Source organism: Canariomyces notabilis (assembly GCF_033297395.1).
Source record: "Canariomyces notabilis strain CBS 508.74 unplaced genomic scaffold N656scaffold_2, whole genome shotgun sequence".
Classification (NCBI taxonomy): Eukaryota; Fungi; Ascomycota; class Sordariomycetes; order Sordariales; family Chaetomiaceae; genus Canariomyces; species Canariomyces notabilis.
In genome coordinates, this window is record NW_027041824.1 from 508,727 (window position 1) to 534,789 (window position 26,063).

General features: G+C 55.5%; 13 protein-coding genes across 13 annotated transcripts; 5 read left to right on the forward strand and 8 right to left on the reverse strand.

The window, feature by feature from the left end:
- The first annotated feature begins 42 nt into the window (after positions 1-42).
- On the forward strand, positions 43-1,992 carry N656DRAFT_774364 (galactose mutarotase-like protein). The gene is made up of 3 exons (XM_064814255.1): positions 43-795; positions 902-1,252; positions 1,333-1,992. Exons 1-3 carry the CDS (start codon positions 532-534, stop codon positions 1,705-1,707), a joined length of 990 nt encoding a protein of 329 aa, XP_064673737.1. The 5' UTR covers positions 43-531; the 3' UTR covers positions 1,708-1,992.
- A 196-nt stretch (positions 1,993-2,188) lies between these two features.
- Positions 2,189-3,984, reverse strand: N656DRAFT_744941 (DAHP synthetase; the record flags this gene model as incomplete). The annotated part of the gene is made up of 2 exons (XM_064812889.1): positions 3,183-3,984; positions 2,189-3,110 (listed from the first exon to the last, which is right to left on the reverse strand). The coding sequence occupies exons 1-2, from the start codon at positions 3,701-3,703 to the stop codon at positions 2,189-2,191; spliced, it is 1,443 nt and encodes a 480-aa protein (XP_064673738.1). The 5' UTR covers positions 3,704-3,984.
- A 139-nt stretch (positions 3,985-4,123) lies between these two features.
- Positions 4,124-5,159, forward strand: N656DRAFT_229025 (uncharacterized protein). Its single transcript, XM_064808948.1, has 2 exons — positions 4,124-4,580; positions 4,648-5,159. The coding sequence occupies exons 1-2, from the start codon at positions 4,308-4,310 to the stop codon at positions 4,750-4,752; spliced, it is 378 nt and encodes a 125-aa protein (XP_064673739.1). The 5' UTR covers positions 4,124-4,307; the 3' UTR covers positions 4,753-5,159.
- A 407-nt stretch (positions 5,160-5,566) lies between these two features.
- Positions 5,567-9,175, reverse strand: N656DRAFT_702211 (heavy metal translocatin; the record flags this gene model as incomplete). Its single annotated transcript, XM_064811003.1, has 2 exons — positions 5,567-9,023; positions 9,075-9,175. 2 exons carry the CDS (start codon positions 9,173-9,175, stop codon positions 5,567-5,569), a joined length of 3,558 nt encoding a protein of 1,185 aa, XP_064673740.1.
- Positions 9,176-10,455: 1,280 nt separating this feature from the next.
- N656DRAFT_229038 (uncharacterized protein) lies at positions 10,456-11,992 on the forward strand. The gene is made up of 3 exons (XM_064808949.1): positions 10,456-10,903; positions 11,005-11,662; positions 11,904-11,992. The coding sequence occupies exons 1-3, from the start codon at positions 10,871-10,873 to the stop codon at positions 11,936-11,938; spliced, it is 726 nt and encodes a 241-aa protein (XP_064673741.1). The 5' UTR covers positions 10,456-10,870; the 3' UTR covers positions 11,939-11,992.
- A 972-nt stretch (positions 11,993-12,964) lies between these two features.
- Positions 12,965-14,545, reverse strand: N656DRAFT_774370 (regulator of G protein signaling superfamily). Its single transcript, XM_064814256.1, has 3 exons — positions 13,998-14,545; positions 13,257-13,944; positions 12,965-13,205 (listed from the first exon to the last, which is right to left on the reverse strand). Exons 1-3 carry the CDS (start codon positions 14,165-14,167, stop codon positions 12,969-12,971), a joined length of 1,095 nt encoding a protein of 364 aa, XP_064673742.1. The 5' UTR covers positions 14,168-14,545; the 3' UTR covers positions 12,965-12,968.
- A 376-nt stretch (positions 14,546-14,921) lies between these two features.
- Positions 14,922-15,463, forward strand: N656DRAFT_834138 (uncharacterized protein; the record flags this gene model as incomplete). The annotated part of the gene is made up of 3 exons (XM_064818712.1): positions 14,922-15,011; positions 15,068-15,142; positions 15,260-15,463. The coding sequence occupies 3 exons, from the start codon at positions 14,922-14,924 to the stop codon at positions 15,461-15,463; spliced, it is 369 nt and encodes a 122-aa protein (XP_064673743.1).
- Positions 15,464-15,515: 52 nt separating this feature from the next.
- N656DRAFT_774372 (uncharacterized protein) lies at positions 15,516-16,936 on the reverse strand. The gene is made up of 4 exons (XM_064814257.1): positions 16,762-16,936; positions 16,493-16,688; positions 16,093-16,425; positions 15,516-16,034 (listed from the first exon to the last, which is right to left on the reverse strand). Exons 2-4 carry the CDS (start codon positions 16,597-16,599, stop codon positions 15,932-15,934), a joined length of 543 nt encoding a protein of 180 aa, XP_064673744.1. The 5' UTR covers positions 16,600-16,688; positions 16,762-16,936; the 3' UTR covers positions 15,516-15,931.
- Positions 16,937-17,121: 185 nt separating this feature from the next.
- N656DRAFT_774373 (Pkinase-domain-containing protein) lies at positions 17,122-19,457 on the forward strand. The gene is made up of 3 exons (XM_064814258.1): positions 17,122-17,179; positions 17,421-17,497; positions 17,563-19,457. Exons 1-3 carry the CDS (start codon positions 17,177-17,179, stop codon positions 19,163-19,165), a joined length of 1,683 nt encoding a protein of 560 aa, XP_064673745.1. The 5' UTR covers positions 17,122-17,176; the 3' UTR covers positions 19,166-19,457.
- N656DRAFT_229077 (uncharacterized protein) lies at positions 19,351-19,909 on the reverse strand. Its single transcript, XM_064808950.1, has one exon. It carries the CDS (start codon positions 19,824-19,826, stop codon positions 19,536-19,538), a length of 291 nt encoding a protein of 96 aa, XP_064673746.1. The 5' UTR covers positions 19,827-19,909; the 3' UTR covers positions 19,351-19,535.
- Positions 19,910-19,992: 83 nt separating this feature from the next.
- On the reverse strand, positions 19,993-21,354 carry N656DRAFT_794510 (uncharacterized protein; the record flags this gene model as incomplete). Its single annotated transcript, XM_064817284.1, has 1 exon — positions 19,993-21,354. The coding sequence occupies one exon, from the start codon at positions 21,352-21,354 to the stop codon at positions 19,993-19,995; it is 1,362 nt and encodes a 453-aa protein (XP_064673747.1).
- A 249-nt stretch (positions 21,355-21,603) lies between these two features.
- On the reverse strand, positions 21,604-22,711 carry N656DRAFT_229117 (uncharacterized protein). Its single transcript, XM_064808951.1, has 2 exons — positions 22,252-22,711; positions 21,604-22,188 (listed from the first exon to the last, which is right to left on the reverse strand). Exons 1-2 carry the CDS (start codon positions 22,444-22,446, stop codon positions 21,853-21,855), a joined length of 531 nt encoding a protein of 176 aa, XP_064673748.1. The 5' UTR covers positions 22,447-22,711; the 3' UTR covers positions 21,604-21,852.
- A 266-nt stretch (positions 22,712-22,977) lies between these two features.
- N656DRAFT_765189 (uncharacterized protein) lies at positions 22,978-25,311 on the reverse strand (the record flags this gene model as incomplete). Its single annotated transcript, XM_064813386.1, has 3 exons — positions 22,978-24,137; positions 24,215-25,186; positions 25,257-25,311. The coding sequence occupies 3 exons, from the start codon at positions 25,309-25,311 to the stop codon at positions 22,978-22,980; spliced, it is 2,187 nt and encodes a 728-aa protein (XP_064673749.1).
- Positions 25,312-26,063: the final 752 nt, after the last annotated feature.

Below are 26,063 nucleotides of genomic sequence, written 5' to 3' on the forward strand. Positions count from 1 at the left end.
CTGCTATGAGCCCCTCCCCCTCCCCCTCCGCCTCACTGGATATGAAAGTCGAGTTTAAGATCATCAGACAAAGCTGTTGCTGCGGCCTTGTTGATCTACTTTGCCACTTACAGGCAACCTGACTTTAGCATTCATTCCGCTCTCTGAATCGCTTTGTGTTTGGTATAAGAAACCCCAGAGACTGTCTCGAGTCTTTCATGGCTTTTGTCACTCGTGATATAAGTTCCAGTACCGTGCAATAACCCCGCAGTTCGCCAGCAGGAGAAGGCACAGCACACCAGCACCACCAACAACCACCACAAGACCCTCCTCGCCTCGTCCAAGAGGGTTCATCCGCTCAGGCCCTTTGTCCTCTCTCAATCGCATCTCAATCCCAACCCCTCCCATCCCAAGCTTAACATCAACCCCACTAAATCCAAGCACCCCCGCATACCATACCATCCCATATCATACCATTGCATATCAAGGGGAAAGAAGGGTCAACTCCAAGAGTGAAAAAGGAAAATCAAGGAAAAAGATAAGATAAAGAAGATGGTCGAGCGCGCCAACAAGCCCAAACCGCCGACGCTGGCGGCCACGCCCGGCCTGCCGCCGCAGCCGACCGTGACCTTCTCGGACGACAACTCGCGCGTGACGGCGGTGCTCCCCACGGGCGAGAGCGTCGAGGTGCTGCTGTACGGCGCCACCGTCATCTCGTGGAAGGATGCCGCGGGGGACGAGAAGCTGTGGGTGAGCGAGGCGGCCAGGCTGGACGGGAGCAAGCCTGTCCGGGGAGGGATTCCGTTGGTGTTTCCGGTTAGTTGCTCCCTGACCTTACTCTTCTTCCCCTCGTTTTGCTGTGTTGGGTCTCAAGACCTACCCGGTCCATCAGCAGGACTCTGACACTTAGAATATAAAACAGGTATTCGGCCCTCCACCAAGCCAGGCCGAGCATCCTCAGACGGCGGGGCTGTCGCAGCACGGCTTCGCGCGGTCCTCGCGGTGGGAGTTTCTCGGCAAGTCGACGTCGGAATCGCTCATGGGGCCAGGCAAAGGGGCGACGGACCACGGGGCGGTCAAGCTCGATTTCGGGCTGAGCAGCGGCTCTGAGGGGCTCGACCCGCAGGCCCGCGCCCACTGGCCCTTCAAGTTCAACCTCATCTACAGCGTCCTGCTGAGCCGCGAGAGCCTGACGACGAGCATCGTGGCCACCAACGACGACGACAAGCCCTGGGACTGCCACGTTCTGATGCATACTTATCTGCGGGTCAAGGTGGGTGATTTTTTGTCTGTTGCTTTTCGTCTCTGCGGTCAAAAGAGTCCAGCTGACACAATTTACCTGCACGCATTTAGGATATCAACAAGGTAGAAATCACAGGTCTGGACAAGGCTTCGTACATTGACAAGGTCGATGGCGCAAAGACAAAGACTGAAGAATCGGGCAAGTTGACCATCACGGGCGAGACTGACCGCGTGTATTCTCCTGTTGACGGGCCTGTTTGCGTCGTTGAGAACGGCGAGACGACATATTCGGTGACGCGCGACAATCTCAGCAACGTGGTCGTGTGGAACCCCTGGGCGGATAAGGCGGCCGGCATGGGCGACTTTGCACCCAAGGATGGGTACAAGAACATGCTCTGCATCGAGCCGGGATCGGTCAGTACTTGGCAGTCGGTAGAGGCGGGTGATGCGTTTGAGGGTGCGCAGACTATTACTATTCATCAGTGACTGTGGGCTGTTTCAGATGACGGAGCGAGCGTGAAAGCAAACTTATGAGGAGGTCAAAGCGAATGTGAGCATGGATTTATGTGGTTCCTGTGTCTTCTTTGCAGGTTAGCGGGGTATGGATCAGGGATGGCACAAAGATGTCATTGGAAAGCGAAGATGGTGAAATGAGCTGTTGATAGACGAGGTGTTTCCTAGAGCCAGAGGTATCTCCTAGAGCCAGCGAACAGAAAATGGCAAACTCCCTGCTGAATGATATGCAGATGACCTTTTATATTCCTCGATCCAACCAGCCCAATGCTCCTGAACTCCTTGTCAATGACCATATCGCAAATCCCGAGCATTGCCAAACCACTCACAGACCAAACCATAGAGCATGCCCAAGCCATTCACAGACCGAACCATAGGCCGAACCATCGACCAAACCAAAGACTGAACCATAGACCAAACTCAGGTCAGGCAGCCTTCCCATATCTCTCACCGGTTAGGCAGTCTTTTCCTGCCGCTCACGCCGGTAATGACCGGCAATCAGGAAAGCAAGCTCAAGCGCCTGCTTCTCGTTCAGACGCGGGTCACAGAAGCTAGTATAGTTGGTGGACAAATCGTCTTCGTCTAATCCCTCACTACCACCAAGACACTCAGTGACAGCATCGCCCGTCAACTCGAGGTGGACACCGCCCAGGTAACTGCCCTGCTCTTTGTGAATACGCAAGGTCTGCTCGAGCTCGCTGAAAATGTCGCTGAAGCGGCGAGTCTTGATGCCACCGCTGACAGAACGGGTGTTGCCGTGCATGGGGTCGCACTGCCAGACGACGGTGCGAGCGTATTCGCTGTCTTCGACAGCGCGAATGTGAGCCGGCAACAGCTCGGCTACCTTGCCGGCGCCGTAGCGAGTAATCAGCGTGACTTTGCCTGGTTCACGCGAGGGGTTAAGGGTGCGAAGTAGCGGAAGCAGATCCGAGGTAGGCGTAGATGGGCCAATCTTGACGCCCAATGGATTCGCGATGCCTCTGAAGAACTCAACGTGGGCGTGGTCGAGTTGGCGGGTGCGATCGCCAATCCAGAGGAAGTGGGCTGAAGTATCGTAGTAATCCTTCTTAGTGTGCGGCAGGGCAGAAGTCGGGTCGTCAAGGAGACGAGTCATACACTGCTCATACTCAAGGAGCAAACCCTCGTGGCTGGTGAAGAGGTCGACTGTGCCCAATTTATCGCTCTTGTCGGCTCCAATAGTGTGCATGAAGCGGAGCATGTCTGTAAGAAAGTCGACGGCCTCCTGGTACTTAGCCTTGAGGGCCGGGTCACGAACATGGCCGAGACCCCAATCCATCGGACGGTGAAGGTCGGCAATTCCGGATGAGATGGCAGCTCTAATGTAATTCAAGGTAGCAGCCGAATGATGGTAAGCCCTAGAGAATGTAATGGTTAGTAAGAGAGTGACTTGTCTGAACGGGGAGGGGGAGGGGACGGGGAATACATACCGAACCAGTCTGTTTGGATCCAGCTCACGCTCGTCAGGATGGAAGCCATTGAGGATATCACCTCGGAAGGACGGGACTTGGCGACCGTCGATGGTCTCCATTGGGCTCGAACGAGGCTTTGCGTATTGTCCGGCCATACGACCGATCCGAACAACACGCTTATCGGCACCCCAAATGAGCACCAGACTCATCTGAAGCAGAAGCTTGATCTTGGACTCGATGGCGTTCTGCTCACAGTAGTCAAAGAGCTCCGCGCAATCTCCGCCCTGAAGGAGGAATGCTTTGCCTTGGGCTACATCGGCAAGGAGCTGCTTGAGAAGAACAATTTCGCGGGGGTGGACAATGGGAGGAAGACGCTTGAGCTCTGCCAGTGACTTGGCAAGGGCATCTTGATCAGGATATTCCGGGCATTGCTTGATGGGTTTCTCGCGCCACGAGTCCGGCGACCAGTCGGGCGTATGACCGTTGGTGATCGAGTCGATCTTCGACTCACCCATCGACTGCTCCATCGACTTCTCCATAGTTCAGTCGAAAGGTAAAGTGTAACAACCGTTAACGATGAGAGAGAAAGATGTATACCAGTCGATGAAAGAGAAGGAATTGTTTACCAGTCGAAAGTGATCGGAATTGTGCGATACAAGATTGGGTGAGAGAGGAAGTGTGAGAGGAAGTGGGAGAGAATTTCCGCGGCGACTCAGACGAAGTATTTGTATACAACCCGGCCCACGAAGGAAAAGAAACTTGGGCTGTTCCTCTGCTCCATCGTGAACGGTGAAGGTGAGTGAGTCAAGATCATGAGAACAATGAAAGAACTGAATTGGCCAATCACAAGGTGGTAATCCAGCTCTTCACAGTCTGAAAAGGAGAGGACCGTGCGCGTCTGTAAACACAGTAACTGAGATGGGAAACTGATAGGCGCGTCAGGGGTTAGTGCTACCGTATGTATACTGTACTATCTGCCTATTCAGACCTAGCGTGGTGATTCGAGTACCCCTCCCCCGCACCCGAAGAGCTGCGTTTTGAAGAAAGCTGTTGTACGGATAGTTCTCAATTCGTTGTGAAAAGGAGTGATCCACATCAAGAAGCTCACAGCTTCTTCAATAACGTCCCATCACACCCCTTATCATGGCCGAAGACAGACAGCCCCCTGACCTTGTCGAGGGCGCCACCTCGGGCGACGTCGAAGACGAGGTGCACCCCACGGCCAAGTCGGCCGAGGACCGCAAGGCCGCCGCCGCCCTCTCCAAGCTCGACACGCACGCCGACGACGAGGCCGCGCCGGGCCGAGAGGTCGACCAAGAGGCCGTCAAGAACGCAATGAATGCCCTGGGTGGCGGCGGTGCCGACAAGAAGGAGACGAAGAAAGTCAAGGTGGACGCGGCCGACGTCAACTTACTTGTAAGCAGAGGGGGGAAGAATTGGGTTGTGCTTTGATTGCGACGCTAACTACAATGCCGTTGTACAGGTCGAGGAGCTCGAGCTCTCCAAACCCAGAGCCACCGAATTGCTCAAGGCCCACGATGGGAATGCGCTGGAAGCCATGAGGGCTTATCTCCAGCCCGATTTCTGAGCGAACCACGAATCTGCTCTCAGCCCCGGCTTGAGATGATGATTACCGATCCGGCTTCGGGAGCTGAGCAGCAGTTGGTTACACGAGCACAAGGACATTCTCATCGCCAGGACGGTATCCCGCTGCACGCTGGTGCGGCTGCCCGACAGGCAGCTGACCGACAGTTACAGAGAAGGTACAATATATACCCAGTTCTCCAGGAGAGCAGGACTGTACAAAGGTCGCGCCATAAAGCGTGGTTAACACGGGATGTTGCTGAGGTCACCAGTCTAAGTGACAGCACAGCATTTGCCTAATATTGAAGGGGTTGTATGTCTCTGCGCCTGCTCGGCGGCGAGCAGGCTATATAGGGGCATTCAAATGCCCAAGGATGCGTGCAGGAGATCAGCAAGGAGATGGCCTCAATCTAGGGCGTGCATAGAACCTCGTTGCTACTAAGATTACTCAATCCGCCACGTTTCGGGACATGTGTCCTGTGCAGTAGCTTATTGCTCATTTTGATAGGGCTTCTTTCACTTCATTTAACTACCAATATCCAGCAAGTCCTTGTCAGTCATGCTACCGATATCACGTCGTGAACCCCGGTAGTAGTGCAAACACCGTGACAGTACCGCTCACTTGGGGCGCGACACTCCCTTGCATCGTGGACATTCAAATGATCATAAAGGTAGAATTTACTATCGATAGGAGACTATTCAACAAACAATGAACAAGAAGGCCCCTGATAGAAATCCACATGTGAGATCGCTCAAGCCGTTACGCCATCCAAACCCGAATAACACCGGACCAAGACAAACGAAAGTTCTTCTTGCTCTCAAACCGCCGACTCCCCACCATCAAGCGTCGCAAGCGGCACGTATCCCTCATCTCTCTTCCTACTGCCCCCAAACACCTCCCAGACTTTCTCGCCAAACTCCCTGACACCGCCAACCACACTCCACCCGGCGCCGCGGCTGTGTACAGGCATCCCCTTGGCATCGTACAACTTCTCATCCATCCACGCCGGCCTCCTCCACCACTTCAAGAACAAGCTGCTGACCACGACACTGACGCTGCTCGCCGCCATAGCGGCACCGGCAGCCATGGGATGGAGATGCCAGCCGAGGGGAAGGAAAACGCCCATGGCAAAAGGCAGGCCAACGGCGTTGTACATGCACGCCCAGGCAAGGTTCATCTTGATGCGGCCAAAAATGGTCCTGGCGAGGTGGAGGGCGGCGGGGATGTCCATGAGGCGGTCCGGGCGCATGAGGACGACGTCGGCGGCCTCCATGGCGACGTCGGTGCCCGAGCTCATGGCGATGCCCACATCGGCCGTGGCCAGCGCCGGCGAGTCGTTGATGCCGTCGCCCACCATGGCCACCACGGACTTGGGCGACGCGTCTTGCAGCTTGCGGACGATGGACTGTTTCTGGTCCGGCGAGACCCCCGCGTACACGTCGTCGGCGTCAATGCCGACCGCTGCGGCGACGGCTAGCGCCGTGCTGCGCTGATCGCCCGTCACCATGGCCGTTTTGACGCCCATGCGGTGGAGCACGGCGATAGCCGCGGCCGCGCCGGGTTTGATGGTGTCCGAGAGGCAGAGGTGGCCCGAGTAGACGCCATCGATAGCAATGAAAATGTTTGTTGTTCCGGCGGGGGGTTTGGATGAGGAGGCGCGGCCGGTTGTGATGGCAGCGGCAGCGGCTTCATTTATTTGTTCGGAAGCTGCGACGGCTGTTTCGGGGACATTGACGTCGTGCTCCCGGAGGAAGCTCACGTTCCCGATCAGAACTTTGTACCGCTTCCTCTCGCCGGTGGTAGCTGGCTCGACATGCGCGCTGATGCCCTTGCCGACGACTGCGGTAAAATCGCCAATGCTGCCTTCAATGGTTCCTTCGGGGCTAAGGCCAAGCTCCGTCTTTGCAGCACGGAGTACGGCTTTGCCGAGGGGGTGCTCGCTTCCCATCTCGGCGAGACCAACGAGACTCCACCACAGCCGCCGACGCCAGTCGTTGTCCTTCCAGACCGGGACAATATTGGCCTTGGCGACGTTCATTTTGCCAAACGTGATAGTGCCCGTCTTGTCGAGTACAACCTGGGTGATCTTGGTCGTTGTTTCCAGGGCTGCTCCACCCTTAACGAGGATGCCGTTTTCTGCGCCGACGCCCGTTCCGACCATCACAGCGGTAGGCGTAGCCAGACCAAGGGCGCATGGGCACGCGAAGACAATGACAGATATGCAGAGCTTGACGCACACCATGAGCTTGCCGCCACTAGACTCCTCCAGAAAGATTTTAGGAGGGTTTGGCAGAACGTGGCTCAGAATCATCCAGACGCAGAAGGTCAGTAGGCCAAGAAACAGGATTGTTGGGACAAAGTACCCTGCAAGGACATCGGCCAGCCGCTGAATAGGAGCGCGGTTTGTCTGCGCGTCTTGCACAAGCTTGACGATCTGGCTAAGCTGGGTGTCGCGCCCGGCTCGCGTGACGCGGAAGTCGACTCGGCCATGGCCGTTGACAGTGCCGCCAATCAAGAAGCTACCCTTGGACTTTTGAACTGGCATAGCTTCGCCGGTAACCATGCTTTCATCCACATACGTTTCCCCCCTGACCAGTACACCGTCGGCAGGAATCTTATCTCCTGGCCGAAGGATTGCAATATCTCCCACTTGAATGAGCTCGGTAGGGATCACTTTCTCTTCGGCGGCATTGCCATCCTGGGGCGCAGCCAAATCTTCCTGTTTGGTCTCATTATCCCATTCCTCGGCGGCTTTCTCGGCAGCGATGGGATCCGCATAGATTGTGGCCATTGACGGAGCAAGGGACATCAACCGGGAGAGCGCCTTGGAGGTTTGGCCCTTGGCACGGTTTTCCAAGAAGCGCCCAAGCGTAATGAAAGTGATGAGCATGGTGCTCGTGTCAAAGAGTGTGCTCGGCCTCGAGTGAGGAGGAAACAGGATAGAGACGAGCATGGCAATGATGCTGAAAAAGAATGCGCAGGATGTGCCCAAAACGACCAAGACATCCATGGTTGGCGATCCATGTTTAACAGACTTCCATGCCGATATGTAGAACCGCTTTCCAATGCCGAATTGCACGGGTACGGTAAGCGCCAAGCAAGTAACATCGCCGACGTAGAGGCCAGGGATGATTCTGATCGAGCCGAAATCCAAAGCCGGCAAACACATGGGGATCAACATGCTAATGAGGAACACGGGGATGGCAAAGGAGAGCGAAACCGTGAAAGCCACCCTCCATTCGTTGATTTCGCGAGTCTTTGCGAGAGACTCCAGCTGAGCGTTGTTGTCGTCATTGTCGGCGACCAGAGCATTGAAGCCAGCGGTCTCCACAGTTTCGACAATGGCCCGCAGACCAGTCACGTTGGGCAGGTGCACGACGGTCAGCCGAGACGTGCTCAGGGAAAGTTTTGCGCTGTTGACTCCGGGAAGTGCGGCAAGCTTTTCCTCGAGAGCCGTAGCGGCGGCGGCATCAAGGTTTCCATATATTTTGAATTGCGCCGTCGAGCTACCACTGGAGTGATCCATAGAATCGAGAGTCGTTGAAATGATCTTGGCGTCAAACCCCCTATCCTCGATGATCTCGACTATCTTTTCCGCCGGGAGTTTGGCGGGATCGTGTGCGATGACTGCCCGTTCTGCAAGCAAGCTGATATTGAAACGCAGGACACCGTTGACGTTTTTGAACCCTTCTTCAACGGCTGATGTGCAAGCCCCGCAAGTCATACCATCTATTGCAACAGTTGTGGTGGCGGTTGTAGAAGCGGTATTCACGCCTTCGAAACCAGCTTTGGCCTCCGGTTGCTTCACGCTGCTTTCCACGATCTCGGCGTCAAAACCTCGGTCCTCAATGATCTCACAGATGGCCTCGGCAGCCAGGAGCGCCGGGTCGTGCTCGATGACAGCTCGTTCCGACAAGAGGGATATGCTAAAGTGTTTTACGCCTGCCACATCCTTGAAACCGCTCTCTATCGCGGAAGTGCAAGCACCACAAGTCATGCCCGTTATCGCCACTGTCGTAACCATCATGGGTTGACCATCGTCAATGGAGAAGGCGCCAAACGAGGGACGCGGGGCGATTGGTGAAGGTAGGTCGGTCGACAAGACCTCAGCGTCAAATCCACGGTCCTCGATGATCTCTCGTATCCGGTCGGCGGATATTTTCTGGGGATCGTGCATCACGACGGCTCGCTCCATGACCAAGCTGACAGAGACGCTGCCGACGCCGTCAACGCCCTTGAAGCCTGCTTCAACTGACGAGGTGCATGCGCCACAACTGCTATGCGTTAGAGAGTGGACGTCCAACCCATGCGCTGAGAGAACTCACGTCATCCCTTCCACCTTCAGCGTCGTTGTAGCCATGTGCGCCGTCGGCGCAGCGAGCGCGTCATTGTCCCTTCCAGGGACTTGGATCCGTGGAGGAGGCATTCTGTAGCGCCCAGGGAGCTTTTCCGTAACCGGTCGGATTGTTCCTTGCCGCACTTCAACCTCGAAATCGACTGCCGGCAGCCACCGTGGTATGCGTTGTACCTAGGTTGTCTTGCGATAGCTCGATCGATTGGACGCGAGTTCGCCGTCGCCGTCGCAGCCAAATCCTGCGCTATAACATTGGAAATGGTCTTGAGGGTGCCACTGCCGTAAAATCGGCTATCATAAGAAGAAAACAGGGCGGACAAAGTCCAGCGATAGACGTCCGCTCATACAAAGGGAGGAAGGTGACAATAAGCCAGTTCGGTCAAAATGTGTGGCGGATCCTAGTTTGTCAGCGGCCCCGGTCCATTTGACGAAGTTCGCGGCCCCTGTCTGCGGGTGGGGTGTAGCACGGTTTTGGACACTGTGGCCTCGGAGTAGTAACTGCCGATTTCACTGCTGCAAGCAAGCTACCTACATGCTTTGTCCAATACCTTTTCGAATTGGTATTTCTGCAGAAAGTTCTGGTTTACTACATGCATCTGGAAAGACGGAATCGGCTGATCAGCCATTTACAATGGGGAGGAGCAAGACGTTGGTTCGGGTAACCAGGAACGCGGACAGGGCAGCTGCCTTAGTGCTCAAGGCTGCTTGCTTTTCAGCGGCCCAGCCTCGCCAGTTAGGCGGAATGGTAGATATCGCCCGGATCATCCGGGAATGGATGCTTGACAGTTCGACAGTCTGCATGACATTGTCAACCGTAAGACCGCGTGGCCGCCGCCGGCCACTGCCGAAGATGATCCTACAAAGCAATCTATTTGATCCCCCCGTCGTAAACTCCCCGGGTCACACGCAAATAAAATTCAATAGTACTCCAAGTTGAACCCTACCGGGCTTAGTTCTTACTATTCCGCGATAATATTGGCACACTGCCGCAGCATGACACGGCACGGCCTACTCGTACTACTGGTACTTGACACATACTACTGGTAACAAGACACACTGTGTGCTTCTCCTGGCGTCGTCGCATCTTATCTTGCAGCGCACTAGCGCAGGAAATGGGTGCCGCTAACTCCCGATGGCGAGGCCCGAACCCTGTGCTGATCCTTAACACAATCTCGGTTTCGCTAGCCAAAAGACACGAGCGATTGTCAAACACTTCTGAGGCAGGTACATACAGTACCTAATAGGTCTCTGCGCTAGCAGAAGACAAAAGACCACAATGAAATGCCCATTATAGTGGGTCCGGAACCCCGCCGGGAAGCATCTTAGGGAGACGTTCTTCAACCCAAGGCAGGCAGCGTTGTCCAGAGCACGACATCAGCAGTGTGTGACACAGCCGCAGCCACTTCTGGGCTTCCGGGTGATGCTACACTTGGAAGTACAATAAGGCAGGGCAATTGATACCGGGACCATACTCGGAAGTGTGACTTGTGTAAGATAGGTATCGTGGTATGGTAATGTTAACGTATTATACTGAGCGTACGTACTACGGATTACATGTGTAATTAAGACTGAGGTGGATTCCCAGCTTGGGAAATGGGAAGTAACTAGCTCAGCCTTACCCCAACTTGAAGCCCCACGCGCAAGGCTGAGCGTAACACCAAACCACACGTGGGTTTGGAAGTCGTCATTTCTGCAGTCCGTCAGCTGTTTCTTGGACCTCGCGACGCTCCAAACTTGTTGAGACAGGGACAGTCTAGTTGAAACAAGATGGAGCAAGTCAAAGCTCTAAATGCTCTCGAGGTTGGTCATCATTCTCAATTGCCCGGCCTCTTTCTCATCGCCACCATCCTCCCTCTTGACGGAGCTCCAATAAAGCGACTACCTATTAATGTGCCATCTAGCCATTTCTAGCGCTCACCAAGTCGGCGACCTCTCCGAGGGCGGCTGCCGACCTTGTTATGCGCGCGACCTCCGCGCCAAACACATTCATCTTCACCGATCTTCTCCAGGCACCCCAAATCCAAGCTCTCGCCTCGTCGGATGAGTTCGCGCCATACCTCAGTCTGCTTCAGATCTTTAGCTACGGCACATATTCCTCTTACACATCTACCCCCGGCCTGCCAGATCTGAACGATGCTCAGCGTCTCAAGCTCCGGCAGCTCTCCCTCCTAACGCTAGCGAGGAAGGACGCCCACGCAACTTCGAATGCCGATCCTACCCTCAGCTATGCCTCCCTGCAAAGGGCGCTTGATCTCCCAAGCCGGCAAAGCCTTGAGGAACTCGTGATTAGCGCCATATACGCCGGCCTCCTCAAAGCGCAGCTCAACCCCAAGGACTCTCTCGTGCAGATCAACAGCGTCTCCCCGCTCCGGGACGTGGCGCCCACGGCTATCGACGGCCTCCTTTCGCGGCTGGAAGCCTGGGCCGAGAGATGCGACATGACGCTCCAGAATCTGGAAGAGCAAATGAACAATCTGCGGACCGGCGCCGACCGCCGCGCCGCACAGGAAGCCGCGCGGGCTGCCGAGATGGCCAGGCTGCTAGGGAGCGAGCAAAAGGGTGGGAAGACTTCCTCTGCACCTTATAAACCTATTTTTGCTGCCGCCACCGCAGGGGTGGCATTGTCAAATCCGCTGTCATCGTTGCGCCTACGCCACGAGACTTCCCTCCATAACCCCTCCTACCCCAGTCCCAACCGTGCGGGAACCGGCGGCGGCAGCAACGCCAACACCAAAGACACATCCACCACCACGGACCAGATGATGAAGAACAGCATGCTGACGGTTGGCGGCGGCAACAGTTTCCTCTTCCAAATCTCCCAAGGCGATGGCGTAGTCCCGAACAGCACTGGGGCGCCCGCGACGCAGTCATCTGCCGTGAAGCGGGCCAGCGAGCAGAGCGACGAACCAGCGACCGGGAGCGGCTCCGGCGAGAGCGGAGCGACTAGAGACGGCGCGAATGATGGTGATGATCCGGGTGGGAAGAAGAGGAAGTTACAGGAGTAAATGAGACATGAAAAATGCCCAAGGTAGTACCTCCGTAGGTTTTACGGGCATCAGGGAGAACGGATGAATCATGAATAAATGTCACGAAAACATGCATAGAGGGTAATGAGCAGTTGTAGACAATACGAAAGACCCCATCCAGTGTTTTGTCACGCAAGCAAGGGTGAGCAGCGCACTGCGAATATTATCTGTCTGGCTAGCTAGAAACTAGCAAGAAGAATGACTAAACCATTAAGTGGTCAAATCCCCGACTCTGTGTGGACGGGAAGCTGGATAATAACTGTATACTGGCCGATTTTCCCCAATAGCAAAGCTCAGTAAGCATCGAGAGTAACAAAAGATCAAAATCATCGAACATCGGCCGGGGGCCAACAGTCAGATAAATCTCAACAGAAATAGAACAGTACACGGTGGTATCTAAACACACAGCAGAACCATCGCCCACCCCACCCTTCTATGATTATGCGAATGACCTTTCGCTCCCTTCCAGAATGCGGTGAAACTTCCAAATTCGTAACGTTCGTGATAGAAGGATTTGTTGGGACTTTTGAAATCACCCTCCCTTGTCTCTGGCGAGAGATAGTATGTTGCTCGCGGTAGCCGTATTTCAACTGAACCCAGCTGATTAATCTGGTCGCGGGAAGGTGAGATTTCAGGTGGAAGGATCGTCAAACCCCACGCGCAAAGCGCAAGAAGCCAGATCCCATACGAGAGAAGTGAAGATCAGGTCGCAGAAAGTGAACGCAGAAAAACAGAAGGAAATGCCAACGTCTCCGAGAGAGAGCTGTGGATCGGGAGCGGAGTGGAGACCAGCCCACATTGCTCCCTGTGAGCCAGACGTTCCCCCCCCCCCCCCCCAATCACAGGCGTTTGCCCGGGACGAGGATGAAGAGGACGCAAAGCGCAGCATCGATGAGCAGCGTCACGGTGAGAACCATGATCGCTCGTCGAACAAGAAGCTTCCGAACGTACGGCTCCCGCACTCGCGAGAAGTTGAATAGAGTGTATTCGCTGAAGCCGATCAGGGCAAGTATGGGGTCCAGAGAGTACTGGTACGCGGCCAGACAGTAGACACCAATCGTGAAGGGAAGGATGAGCTACCAAATGGTCAGCTGTGTGCAGTGGGACAGAATGAGGCTTATACGTACCCAGTTCCGTACCATACGAGATTCGTCGAGGAAGATCAAGACGAAACCCGCCCAAAAACCACCAAACATGGACACTAGCCCAATGATGAGGCGCATGGTAAGCGTCGGTGGAATCAGATTCCCCAATGCCTTCATGCGGAGAAATCCTGGAAACGCATCACGCTCCATCGCCTGGAACACGTAGTCCTTAGCTACGTCGAAAACCTCGGGATCGTCTCGTCCAGCTTCCTCAATGGCAGCGGTGACCTCCTGAGTGATCGAGCCAGGAAGGGTAATCTCGCGCTCGGCACCCGGCATAAGGAAGGTATAAAGGATCTTTTCAGCCGAGGCTCGGATGTCCTGTCGGGCAACCGTGTGCGCAGGCGAGTTCGAATCTGTCGCGACCTCGCGCGGCGTGCTGAGGTTGGCACTCGGCCGGCGCTGTCTCCCGCTGCTGCTGTGAGGGGATTCGTGGTTATCGCCCCGGTCCTCCCGTAAGAACGCCGACATCTGCGCATCTTGATCCTTTTCCTTCTCTGAGGCATACATCGACGGGCCGGCGACGGGGTGGTTCATATCTCCGAGCTGTTCCAAGATTCCAGATGATCGATTCGAACTCTTTTCCGGATCCGGAGTGCCGACAAGAACGGACCGACGCAGCTCACGGACATAGTGACGGCAGAGCGACATGTGCTGGGCGACATCAAGCCTGATCTCAATTAGTGAAATTACCGGCATCCGATTAATCAAAATATAACGCACCAAAAGTCAAGATAGTCAACTGAGCGCTGCTGATCCCGCATGTAGATGTAGAAAGAAAACAGGTCTACAGGAGGAAGAGTCCGGCGACTCAAGACCTCGAAAAGAGTCGGAAGACGGTTCCGATTCAGATCGGGCTGTGGAGACGGCGTGGCTGCAGCAAGATCCGCCATTTTCGCAGAGTTGATGTGAAGATGAAGATGGGCTTGGAGGAACGGGAAGTAACGATTGGAAAGTCGAGCGGTCCCTTTGGGGCAATTCCTTGTGCTGGTAGGTTCGGAAGAGTGCTTGGCCAATGAAGTCACCCGCTTGACCAAGTTTGGTCTTGTTGTATTAACGTACTCGCTGTCGCTGTTGACGTGGAAGCAATCAGATTAGATTGGATTTCACGCTCCCAAAAGGCAATTATGTTTTTGTGCCGACTCTGAGAAAAGAATGTGAAGTGCGCGCAGCGCACCGAGGCTTAGCATCAGTGCGAGGAATGATGATGATGGAATCAGGCAGTCGGAAGTTGGAGTCAAGAGCTAAGGAGTCGCGGTCGCTCATGCCCTTTCAATTACTGGTACGTACCGTTCCCCGTTTAAATTGCAGAAGCGGGTCTCGAAATTCTTGCCGTCCTGGACGAGCAAAAGAGGCAGCTGGCGACCAGGTGTCAAAGGAAGCCATAGGCAGGTGTTACTATTCCACTTTAGGGTAGTTACGCGAGGACTGAAGCCCGCACCATCTGGAAATTCAGGGGAAAACTAGGTGCAAAATTCCCAAGGTAGGTTTATTGAAGTCAGCGCAAACCGATCCTCCTTGACACCACTCAACCGATTCCGAGTGCACGAGATCCAGACGTCTTTAAGTACGTAGCCACGATAATCAACGCCGCGTCCCATTCGATTCGCAATACCTCACTGGCCCCCGCTGACAACCGCCTTCAGAATGTCGTCCCAAAAGCCCTCCGGAAAGGCCCAGCGCTCGGCCATGGCCGACGTGGTGTCCCGTGAATACACCATCCACCTGCACAAGCGAGTACGTGATGCGGAGCTTCTTTGCTTTTGGGCTAGGAATGCTGATTGAACGGGCAGCTGCACGGTGTTACCTTCAAGAAGAGGGCTCCGCGGGCCATCAAGGAGATCAAGGCGTTCGCTGCCAAGGCTATGGTATGTTCGATTGCAGAGACCGACGCCGCGCTATCCGGCAATGCGACACGATGATACTCCCTTGTCGATCTGGATTTGATAGAGACGATGGACAGGACGCTGACAGACCGGCTGTAGAACACCTCAGATGTCCGTCTCGACCCCCAGCTGAACAAGAAGGTCTGGGAGCAAGGTGTGAAGGGCGTTCCCTACAGACTCCGCATCCGCATTTCCCGGAAACGTAATGACGAGGAGGGCGCGAAGGAGAAGCTGTACAGCTACGTTCAGGCCGTCAACGTCAAGAACCCCAAGGGCCTGCACACGGTCGTTGTGGAGGAGTAAGGCTGGCAGCAAGAAAAAACAAAACAATGGGTATCGAGATTGGGCCGTGGTTCGGTTTCAGGGCGGCATTGGGCTTTTCCGGAGTTTCGCATTGCATCTAGCTTCCTACCACGAATAAATGGGTTCGTAACGCACGGCACCTTCGATACCAGGCACTTTTTCAACGAACGGTCGGGGCGCTTTCGGGTTGGAGTTGCTTTGGGAGCGATCTGAAAAGTGAACCGATTGGGTTTTCTCGGGGTGATACGCTCATGGACAAGCAATGTCCATTGCGGCCAATACTGATGTACTTCACAAACTGCTTTGCTGCAGACAACGATGGGATATCAATGGGCCAATCCCGCCCTGGAAATGCAATGCTAACCAGGAGGCCTAATACTCCAGGGGTCCAAAGCCAGAGCAAACCACTTGTCGACTCCAATTCTCCATGACCATGAGAAAAGCAAAACGCGAACCTGTCCACCCCGTTCAGTCGTCTTCGATATCCTTGTGACGAGCCAAAACTTTGGTTTTGAACAAAGCAGGATCCTTGTCCCAAAGCTCAGCTGCCTCGCCGTTCAACGGAGATGTACTGTCTAGGTTAGCCGAGCGAATCGAACAGGGGCGTGGATTGGTGGCAGTTTCCATACTTGTTGGGTTCACCGAGTAGAGACTGCAGACTTAATAGCACGGTCTGCGTATTGTACGCTGCTGTCCACTTGTCCTTCAGAATGTCGAGGCAAATGCGACCTGAAAAGTCCACGTTTGGGTGGTAGATAGGCGTCCGGAAGAGAACAGTCGGTGGCGAGTACGGATAGTTGGAGGGAAACTCGAAGCTGAGTTTAAAGGTCAAGCCGGAGTATGGTGTGTCAGCCGGACCCTCGATAGTAGCCCGCCATGAGAGCAAGTTGCCGTCGGCGGAAGGGAAGGCCGATACGCCGGGAGCCGGTGAGGTCATGAGCTGCATAAGCTCCGTTTGCAACCTGTACGCATTTCTAATCAGCCTCTAGAGGAGACAATGCTCGGCCATCTAAAATGTACATATCGCACCTTTTCGCGGCATTCTGAGCAGGTTCAACGCTCTTCTTTGCGCCGCCAAGCTTGTTTGCCTGGACGCTGCCTGGAGCAGCATTTTGGCTATCCTCCATGTGAGACATGATGGCTTGACGCAGGTCAACCGATTGAATACGGGATGTCAGGCGGTATGACAATGAATAAGAGAAGCCTATGCGCCTCAAGATAGATACTGCAGCAGAAATCGAGTCAACTTTAGGTCCTGAATCGCAGGAGAAGGAGAGCGGAAGAGATTCGGTCCATACCTGCAGAACAAAGGTTGGCACTTTATTAGGGGTCCAACACTTGTGACACTGAACAGGTGTGTCAGACTGGATATTCTGGCAAGAGCTGGGCGAACTGGTAAGGTATCGACAGAAGGCGACAGGTGACGGCAGGCGTGAGCATAAAGAGCTGGAATGTTTACATGATAAAGTCGAGATTGGGCTTTAAGCCCCACCCTTTGCCAGGCGACGAATAGATTTCCTCAATCCTCCCTAGCAACCGCGACTCACGCCCCACGCTCAGCTTGAGCCGTGTGAGCCAATCACCCGCCGCGGGTGCCTGCGGGGATAAAACAAAACAATGGCCCCTCCAAAGACACCAAAACCTCTCCACCGCAATCACTTTAACGCGACTTGACAACTGACGCGTATCGCGCCTCAACGCGTCATCAACACCATGGTGAGTTCCTTCTGCCAGTTATTGCTGCACATTATGCTTGCCTCCAAGGCCGTTTTCCCTTCTTACTACACTCCATAATATTCCGAAATTTTGTGTGGATTGCGCCTGCTGTATTCTTCTGTTGTCGTCGAGCCAAAATTGGCATTTTGTTTAGATCGATCATTTGGACTTTTGAATACTTGACAATATACCACCAGCTTTGGATTGAGACCTCATCGCTAATACGTTACAAATGCAACAGTCGCAACTAGGGCCTCTTCCCACTGACCTCCCCTTCCGAATCATCTCCAGAACGATTGGGAGGGGCGCGTATGCATCGTAAGATGTTCCTCAAGCCAGACTTACACTTACACGTCAATCGCCCCACACTAACAGACCGCCAGGATCAAAAAAGCGATACCCCTGGATCAGCCTTCTCCAGTGTTCGCTGTGAAGCTGATACACAAGGAACATGCCATCAGACAGGGCCGCATCTCTGCAAAGCAAATTGCGATGGAGGTGTCACTGCACTCTCATGTTGGGCAGCATCCCAACATTATCGAATGGTTTGCCACGGGTGAGGATGCGGTATGGAGGTGGATAGCTATGGAATACGCCGAAGGCGGTGACCTCTTTGACAAGATTGAGGCAGATGTAGGCGTGCAGGAGGATATTGCACACCTGTACTTCCTGCAGCTGATCAGTGGTGTCAGCTATATGCACTCCAAGGGTGTCGCGCACCGAGATCTGAAGCCCGAAAACATCCTCCTTTCGGCAGCCGGCAATCTCAAGATTGCAGACTTTGGGATGGCGACGCTGTTCGAGCACAAGGGCGCGAGGAAGCAGAGCAGCACTATGTGTGGTAGCCCCCCTTACATCGCGCCCGAAGTGTTGCGGTGCGTCAGGCAAGACAAGAACTCGACAGAGGTAACCAAGTACTCTCCCGACCTCGTCGACATATGGTCTTGCGGCGTTATCTTATTCGTTCTTTTGGTGGGAAACACTCCATGGGACGAACCTACCTCAGGCAGTTGGGAGTTCCAGGAATACGTGCGGACCAACGGCCGCAGCACAGACTCGCTGTGGGCCAGGATACCCTCGGACGCACTGTCTCTCCTCCGCGGCATGATGAACATCGAAGCAAACAAGCGCTTCTCCTTTGCCCAAATTCGCCAGCATCCCTGGTACACTCGCCGCAACCCGCTCCTGACCGCCGACGGCAAGATCTCGGACCCCGTCGCGCTCGCCGCGCAGATGCTCGCGGGCTTACGCATCGACCTTCACGCCGAACCTACTCCTTCTCAACGCCAGTCCCAGCCCGAAGCAATGGAAATTGACTCCCAGCTCGCCACCGACTGGTCCGCGAGGCACATCCCGGCCACGCAGCCCGAGACGCCTATCAGCGACGCGCTCTTCGACTGGGAACGGCCGCCGCCGCGAAGCACGCTCGGCACGACCCACGCCGTGTTGCTCTCGTCCACCCAGCCGCCGGCGACAACAGCCGCGCGCCTGGCGCTGGAATCGCTGGCCGAGGAACCGACCATGTCGCAGTTCTCGCAGAGCCGGGTTCTCCCGCTCTCCCTGACCCAGCACGCCCGCCAGTTCCGCGACGTCGTGCCGGCCTACTCGCTGACGCGCTTCTTCTCGCACGTGCCGGCCGCGCTGCTCGTGCAGATGCTCCGGGACGCCCTCCACCAGCTCAACGTGCCCCTCCCGGGCCCCAACAACCGGCCCGTCAACCCCCACGCCGATCACATCGCCACCCTTAAGGTTAAGACGCTCGACGGCCGCCACCAGGGCCTGCACGGGGACGTGCTGGTCGACAGGTACCGCCTTCCGCAACATCATTCTTCTGCCGAGGGCGACCATGGAGATAGTAAATTGGAGCTGTGGGAGGTGCGGTTTGTCAAGGTCAAAGGAGATCCCCTTGAGTGGAGGCGATTTTTCAAACGGATCACGTTGCTGTGCAAGGATGCCGTCTATAGCGGCGAGGACGACGGGGTGTAGCTGGGCTCCTGGCTGGTGGTGTCTGCGAGGTATGGAATTGGCGCAAAGGGTTTGTTTGGTTTGGTTCTGGGATGCGATGAAATGGATGGATGGGTGGTTGAGCGGAATGAGTAAATGATTGTACGGGGAGCATAGGATGTAATTTGGCTGGATTCTCGGCGTGTTGGGTTTTGTTTGGAGACACGATGTCCAGGATTGTGTATGGATAGGAGATGTAGGTAGATAAAGGCAGACGCCCCGCCTCCTACGGGCTGTGGCATGCCTCTGATGCATTTGTTGATAGTAATGCAGCATTCTAACCTAGCATGCAATCTTGGAACAATGTACATGTATAGAACAAAGTTGGGTATCTATCCAAACAATGGAAGGCTTACAAAGGGAATAGCTCGGAGTCCACGGCTTCAAAGCTACCGGGACATGGACGCTCGGCATCAACCGAGGCTTCTTGAGAATGAGAGGGATCGATGGACGGAAATGCTCCCACCTCAACCAACCAACCGCACCTAGTGCCAACAACCTGAGTTCTGATGCCTGAAAAGTAATCGCCATGCAATGAGGATCCAACAGAATAACAAAACTCCTGCCATGATGCATGCACGCACCGATTCCGCCGCCAATGTGTAGAATATGCCAGTGATACATATCTAGACGCCATTGCCATGCAAACAACCTTCTTCCTAGGGGTATGACTTGTACATATGACTTGTAGAAAATGCCATCATTGAGAGTAAGGGAAATAACCCCGAAGTCTCCAGATTTTGAGCGGCAAAAAACCTGGAATGAAGAGATGTTGAAGTGAAAGAAATTGAAAGTTGACACAGGCATCGTCAAGGTCTCTGTAACATGCTGTTCGTGTTCGTATAAACGTAAGGCGTCGCCGAACAATCGCCAGCATATATGTAGAGGGGCCGGGCGGCTTGGTGATGGCTCCACCAAGCGTTGTTGCCGCCGTTGCTGCCAGAGTGTTCATAACAGCTCGCCATCTCCCAGGTGCCAACAGCCTGCCCAAGACCGGGCGGGACCCGACTCAGCAAGTAGGGCACTCTCTCGTGACCACTGGGGACGGTCTGGACAACATCTGCAGTCGCAGGATACTCGTCATGCTCAGGCGCCATCCCAGAGCAAGAGTAAACGTTCGCGGCGACCGTGAAGCTCTTTCCCGCCACCCTAAAGACACCGCTCCAGCTGCTATCGCCCCCCTGATCGGCAGGCGCACGGTCAAGCCTGAACAAGTCAAGGTCTGCCTCGACCCGGCTGAGATACAATCCACTCTCCTCGCCGGCCCAGTCGTCAATAATCTGGGCGATGGCCCTGAACCCGGGCGTGTGGCCGCCACACCACCTTGCCCTGAACCCGCAGCAAATGAACAAATAGCTGTGGATTAGCTCATGCAAAAAAGTCGAGATCAGCAGCCGCCTGCTAAAGCGCTCGTCTTGGAGGATGGTCGACGAGAGCACAATCAGCGTCTCAAAGCCGCGGATGCTCTTGCACGCACGCCGTAGCGCCGTCGTGCCGATGACCCGGTTCTCATACCGGGTGCTCGACTCATGGGACCAGTCCCACCTGACGCGCTGGCTGAGGCGACCGTTGAAGAAGATTTCGTTGGCGGCAGAGAAGATGGACTCGAGAGAGTCGTTGTCGAGCGGGTACTCGTCGTCCCGAGCCCTCGATGAGGAGGAGCATTGGGAACGGGCGCCGGTGCGGCAAGGCCGGCGCGGACTGATGATGCTGCGCAGGATGCGCTCATGCTTCGAGTCCGGGTTGCGTCGGCGAAACGAGGCCAAGTGGTCCCGGACTCGTTGGGCAGCCTCGCCGTCTTCGAGAAGCTCGGTAGAGCCGCACCGCTCTGTTGCTTCTGCCTGGATGGAATGGCCCGAGGCGGTGCGTTCCATGGCCGGTGCAGCGCAGCTGGGCTCCGGGGAGGGAAGGTGAGGGTGTGGAGAGGAATGCCGGTATGAATGACATGGGGAAGGATGGTAGAGGGCAAGCGGCGGCAGTTCGTCTGCCGCCTTGTAGGCGACATGGTCGGCATACTGAGGCTGCTGGGCATATTTTGGTCGTTTGTGCCGGGCGTGGTTTTGATGGTCATGGTCGACGGTATCGGCTGTGCGTCGTTTGGCTGAGTAGTACGGACCATCGGTGAGACGGAGTGGCGGGTACTCGTCCCCGCCACCAACCGGAAGCGCCATCGGACATGCTCGGGACTAGAGTCGGAGGGCCGGAGAGCGGGAGAGCGTCACAAAACAAACCGGCGGGGTTCTCTGTTCTCTGTCCTAAAAACAGGAAAACTGAATATGAGAGAAAATCTGACCCTGGTAGGAAGAGTAGGCGAAAAGGGGTCCAGCGGCAAGCATTAAGAGAATTGTGTGTGAGTTGGTGCTTTTTAGGGCGATGCGAGTTTCTACATAGCTACGGGTCTCGAAGCCTAGGCATAATGAAGAAATGCAAGCCACGGTAGACAGAAAATTCGGAAGAGGCGGAGAACGGAAATGTCACACCCGGAACGCCCACAACAAGAATGCCAACGACCAAACTGGGGATTAGCTGGGTCGAACCAGGCCAGAAAGGGCTCGCCTCACTGCTGTCTCTCCATGTCATCAAGCTGCTTTTCAGTTGGCTGACCCAGTTTATTTAGTGGCTCCCCTATTGACACGCAAAACCAATTGAGAAGACGGGCGCCAACAGGCTTAGCAACATGGGACATCGCTGATGGTGGATCTGGAGTTTGCAACAGCCAGCAAAGAGCGCCCCGTTGTCTGCGTCAATGCCGCGCCCCCAATTGCTTCCCCCTCCCTGTGCCGTGCGGTTGCTGCGGTGGAAGGAGCGGTCTGGGGTCGAAGTGGCGACCCATGAGGGAGACGGCCGGCCAAGACAACTTCCAGCCAGCCCTGGGTCATGGCGAAAAGCATGGAAGAATTTACATACACTGTAGAGCGTCTTTGCAGAGCCGGCGGTGCTTGTCCACGACAGTAGTGAGGTAATACCCGCGATGCGCCGACATGCAAGCTTGCAGCAGTTTTATCCTCGACAGCGTTCCGGATAAGTCATCGAACTTGTCTAGAAAGGGCGATAGTGTTCATACATACACTAAACAGGCCTCTGCAAGGGATACATAAGGTAGTGTAGGATAGGGTCGCACGGCGGAACAAGTGTTCGAGATCTCCTGCATGCCATTTCTGAATTGAAAACAGAGCGATTTGTTCGTTCGGCTGCTGTCGACCGGCCCGGGTCCGGGAGGGGTTCCACCGTGAGCTCCCGTATCCGTCAAGATCTCCGCCCATTGAACGTGATTGGCCCGCAAGCTTCCGCTCGCCCAGGCGATTGGCTGCCTTGGAATCCAGGGCCGTGCTGCTGGTCCTGGTTCCAGCCACTCTCCATGTCCCAACACTTCAAAGCTGGGGCTGACGAATATCTCAACAAGGCACAACAACATGCGGCAATTGTAAACACAGGGGGCCGGTCTCGTGGCTCAGAAGCAGGATAGCCACTCGTCTTGCGACGTTGTGGTTCGAAACGACAAAACATGCGCATAACTACAGGGCACCATATCAAGGCCACTTGATAGTCCATCCCGCATGCGAGACGCCAAAACGGGGGGTATGTATATCTTTGTTGGCCCTCCCCTGGCCACGAGATGACGAGGGCGGTATGGCACAGCAGACAAGCGAAGCATTCTCCTGGTGACACGTGCTTGAGGAAACCAGAGGCCCACTCCGCCCTGTTTGACTCTGAATTGCTGGAAATTGCGTGGTCGTGGTTTACATGGTTATCTGATCCTGAAATTAAATCCAACAATCGACGATATAAACGAATCACGCAGAGGCAGGCCTTATACCGCTGCCGAGACCGAGGTTTCTCACAAACCGGACATCGTCAGCCTGCCTCTCCAGCGCCCGCCGCATTTTCTCCTTGTACGCCCTCTCCTCGCGCTCCCTAGCCAGTGCCTCTGCATCGGGAACATCAACCAGCTCCTCAAAATCTTCGGCGTTAAAACCCGGCCGCGCCGAAAAGGTAATCAGCCCCAGCTTGTCGCCCGTCCAAAAGAGCAAGTCATTGTCGTTGGCTGGGCCGTTGCTGGCATGACCCGCTGGCCTAAGCGGGAGCAGTTTCCGGGCGAGGTCGTCCGAGCCGGGCATGGACGCAAAGATGGAGGGGCCCTGTGGTCTCTCACTGCGCCCTATCCTGCAGCGGCGCACCTCGGTGAAGCCGTCTCGCTCGAACCACTTGATGTATCCCGACCCATCGGAAAAGGCAATGCGCGACCCGTGGTTGACGACAGAAAGCAGCTTGGACTGCGATGAGGTCTGGCGATTCTTGAACGTGGAATTCTGCAGGCCCCCAGCCGCGCTGCTGTCGCTCGACGATAGGCCGTAGATCTCCAGGGAGCCTTTTGTGTTGTACTCGCCGCAGGCAATCAAGGTCCTCCCCCCAGCAACACTCTTGGATGCTTCGACCTGCTCCAATGAAAGCTCGCCTTTACGTCGGAGCTCGCTGTCAAGCGTTGAAAAGGGGTAGGGTAGGGAGGTCATGCTGCAAAGCCTCGCCCCCGAATGGAGAGATCCTCGGATGGAGGGAAACTTGCGTCGATCGTAGTGCAAGATATTAGAGAATCGGCCCGCCACGTAGATGTCGTCCGACAGGTCCACTTCCTGGCCAGGTGCTTGGAGATGGAGGATGCTCAGCGGCCCTGGCTGGGACAGGGGCGCGTAGGGGGGTAGCGGCTCGTCATCAAAGACGTGGCGCAGGCTGAGCTGGTAAAAGTCCTTGGCGCCCATCCGATCGAAGCCGTCTATCGTCTCGCCGGCCTCGTTCCGGAGCGGCTTGCGGGATCTGTAGTCATGCAGGTGAATTCCAAGGCTTGTCCCGACGGTGAGTGGCACTGCCGGACTCGCGGCAGACAGCGCTGTGATGGACCACGGATATGACTCGCAATCGACGACCGACAACCTCTGCAGGTCCACCTCGATGAGGTCTGTTTCACTCCCGTCAGCACCCGTCACCCACACGCTCATTGATGAAATCTTTGGGTTTGTCCATGTAAACACTTACGATTCTGCACGGCAAAGAACGCCCTATGCTGCCAACTATCCACACTTACGCATTCCGTAACGCCCGAGTCAATCCGCTTGGACCGCATGCTGTTATCAGCCCCCGGCCCATCCACAAACAGGATCCCCGGCCTGCTCCTGGCGGCAATTGCCCCCCTCTTCCCCCTCGTGCCCCCAACATCCCACAGGCACACGCCGCCATCATCCAGGGGCGACACGGCGAGGACCGTCTCACCGGCTCCATCCCTGCCACAGTCTGGATAATACAGCGCCGCCCCGCGCGCCTCAATCATCTCGTCAGGCGACATCGTCATCCTCCTCCCCCCCGCGCCGCCGCCGTCTATCTGCATCTGCATCTGCATCTGCCGATTCGTGTCGTAGGCAAACTGGCACCAATTCACCGTCACAGGCCCGTGGCGCTGAATGTACTCGTCGTACCACGATACGGGCTCCGAGGGGAAGCACGGGTCCCAGTTGGCCATGATCCGCACACGCTCCCGCTCGCCCGAGTCGGCCGCGCTCTCGCTCTCGGTGAGCCCCGCCGCCGCGGTCCATCGCCCCCGTGCGCTATTGTCATCATCATCGGCGGAGGCCGGGCTGACCGAGCTGCTGCTGTTGCTGCTGGCCACATCATGACCTAATAACCCCCCACCCGCTCCTCCTGTGGTGTCAATGTTATTGTCGTTATCGTCGCCGCCTAGGCTCCCACCCCGACCATTGCCGAGAAGACTCCGCGCGGCGGTCGCCGTCTTGGCTAATCGTGAGAAGCGCCGTCGGCGGCCGAGGGCTTCGAGGTACGAGGATTCCTGCAGGCAGCGCGTGCGCCAGAAGTTGTCGTCGCGGGCGAGGTTGCAGAAGCCACGTGAGACGAGTTGCAGCGTGGTGATCTCGGGCGGGTCGAGGACTGCAAAGTACCGGGTGGGTTGGTAATTAGCGGATGTCTTTGTAGAATACATGTACCAGCTAAGTGATGCTGCTCACGAAGTGAGGGTTTGAGGAGCGAATAGTGTATGTATGCTCCAAGTATCCGTCTTGTCACTTACACGAGAGGATGTGGAGAAGGATCTCCCCAGGCAGGCTCGCGAGACCCGCCGTCATGCTTGCAGGTGATATTGAGAGGAATGCTGGGTGGCCTGGTGCCGCGAGGTTCAGGGGGCTCTGATACCGCTTTCTTCAAGTGAATGCTAAAGGGTTGAGCAATGGAGATAAGGATGGTTGACGATGAGGATAGGAAAGGATGGTAGGACTCGGCCTTGTTTCTCCGTGCACGTGCGATCAAAGACAGAGATCGTATAACAAACGCGCTACTACGCAGAACCAAGGTTCTAGAGCCACATTCTCACATTCAGCGTTACACATCGGAGCGCAGGACTTATTATACAATCATCCCTTCCGGACGGGCCGGCTGGAACCCCAAGAAGGCTGGCTGGCAGAGGCCTAGCGGGTGACAGATACCGTGGGATTCCCGGCTGGTTCCACAAACCCCACTTGTTTCAGGCTTCTCCAATGGTTCAGTGGGTTCCCCTCACTCTTTGAGGGGTGATTGTCCATGCGATAAGCCCCGATAAGGCCGATCCTCATGCCGATCAGGCTAAGCCCATTTGGGTGAAAACCGTCTATTAATTCCACGGGGGTGTGACATTATTTTTGAGCCTCTTTCAACGACAACTCGTTCATCTCGAGATCGGACGAGTGCTGCAGGGCACACCAAGGCATGGGCAAAGTTCACAGTCATCCCCGGCTCAGCGGCAAGCATATGTCCATTGAAGGGATTTTCAAGAAGCCGCGGATTAGCTCCGCACCCGTCGGTTCCAACGCGTCAAAATGGGAACTTCATCGAGGAAGGCCTC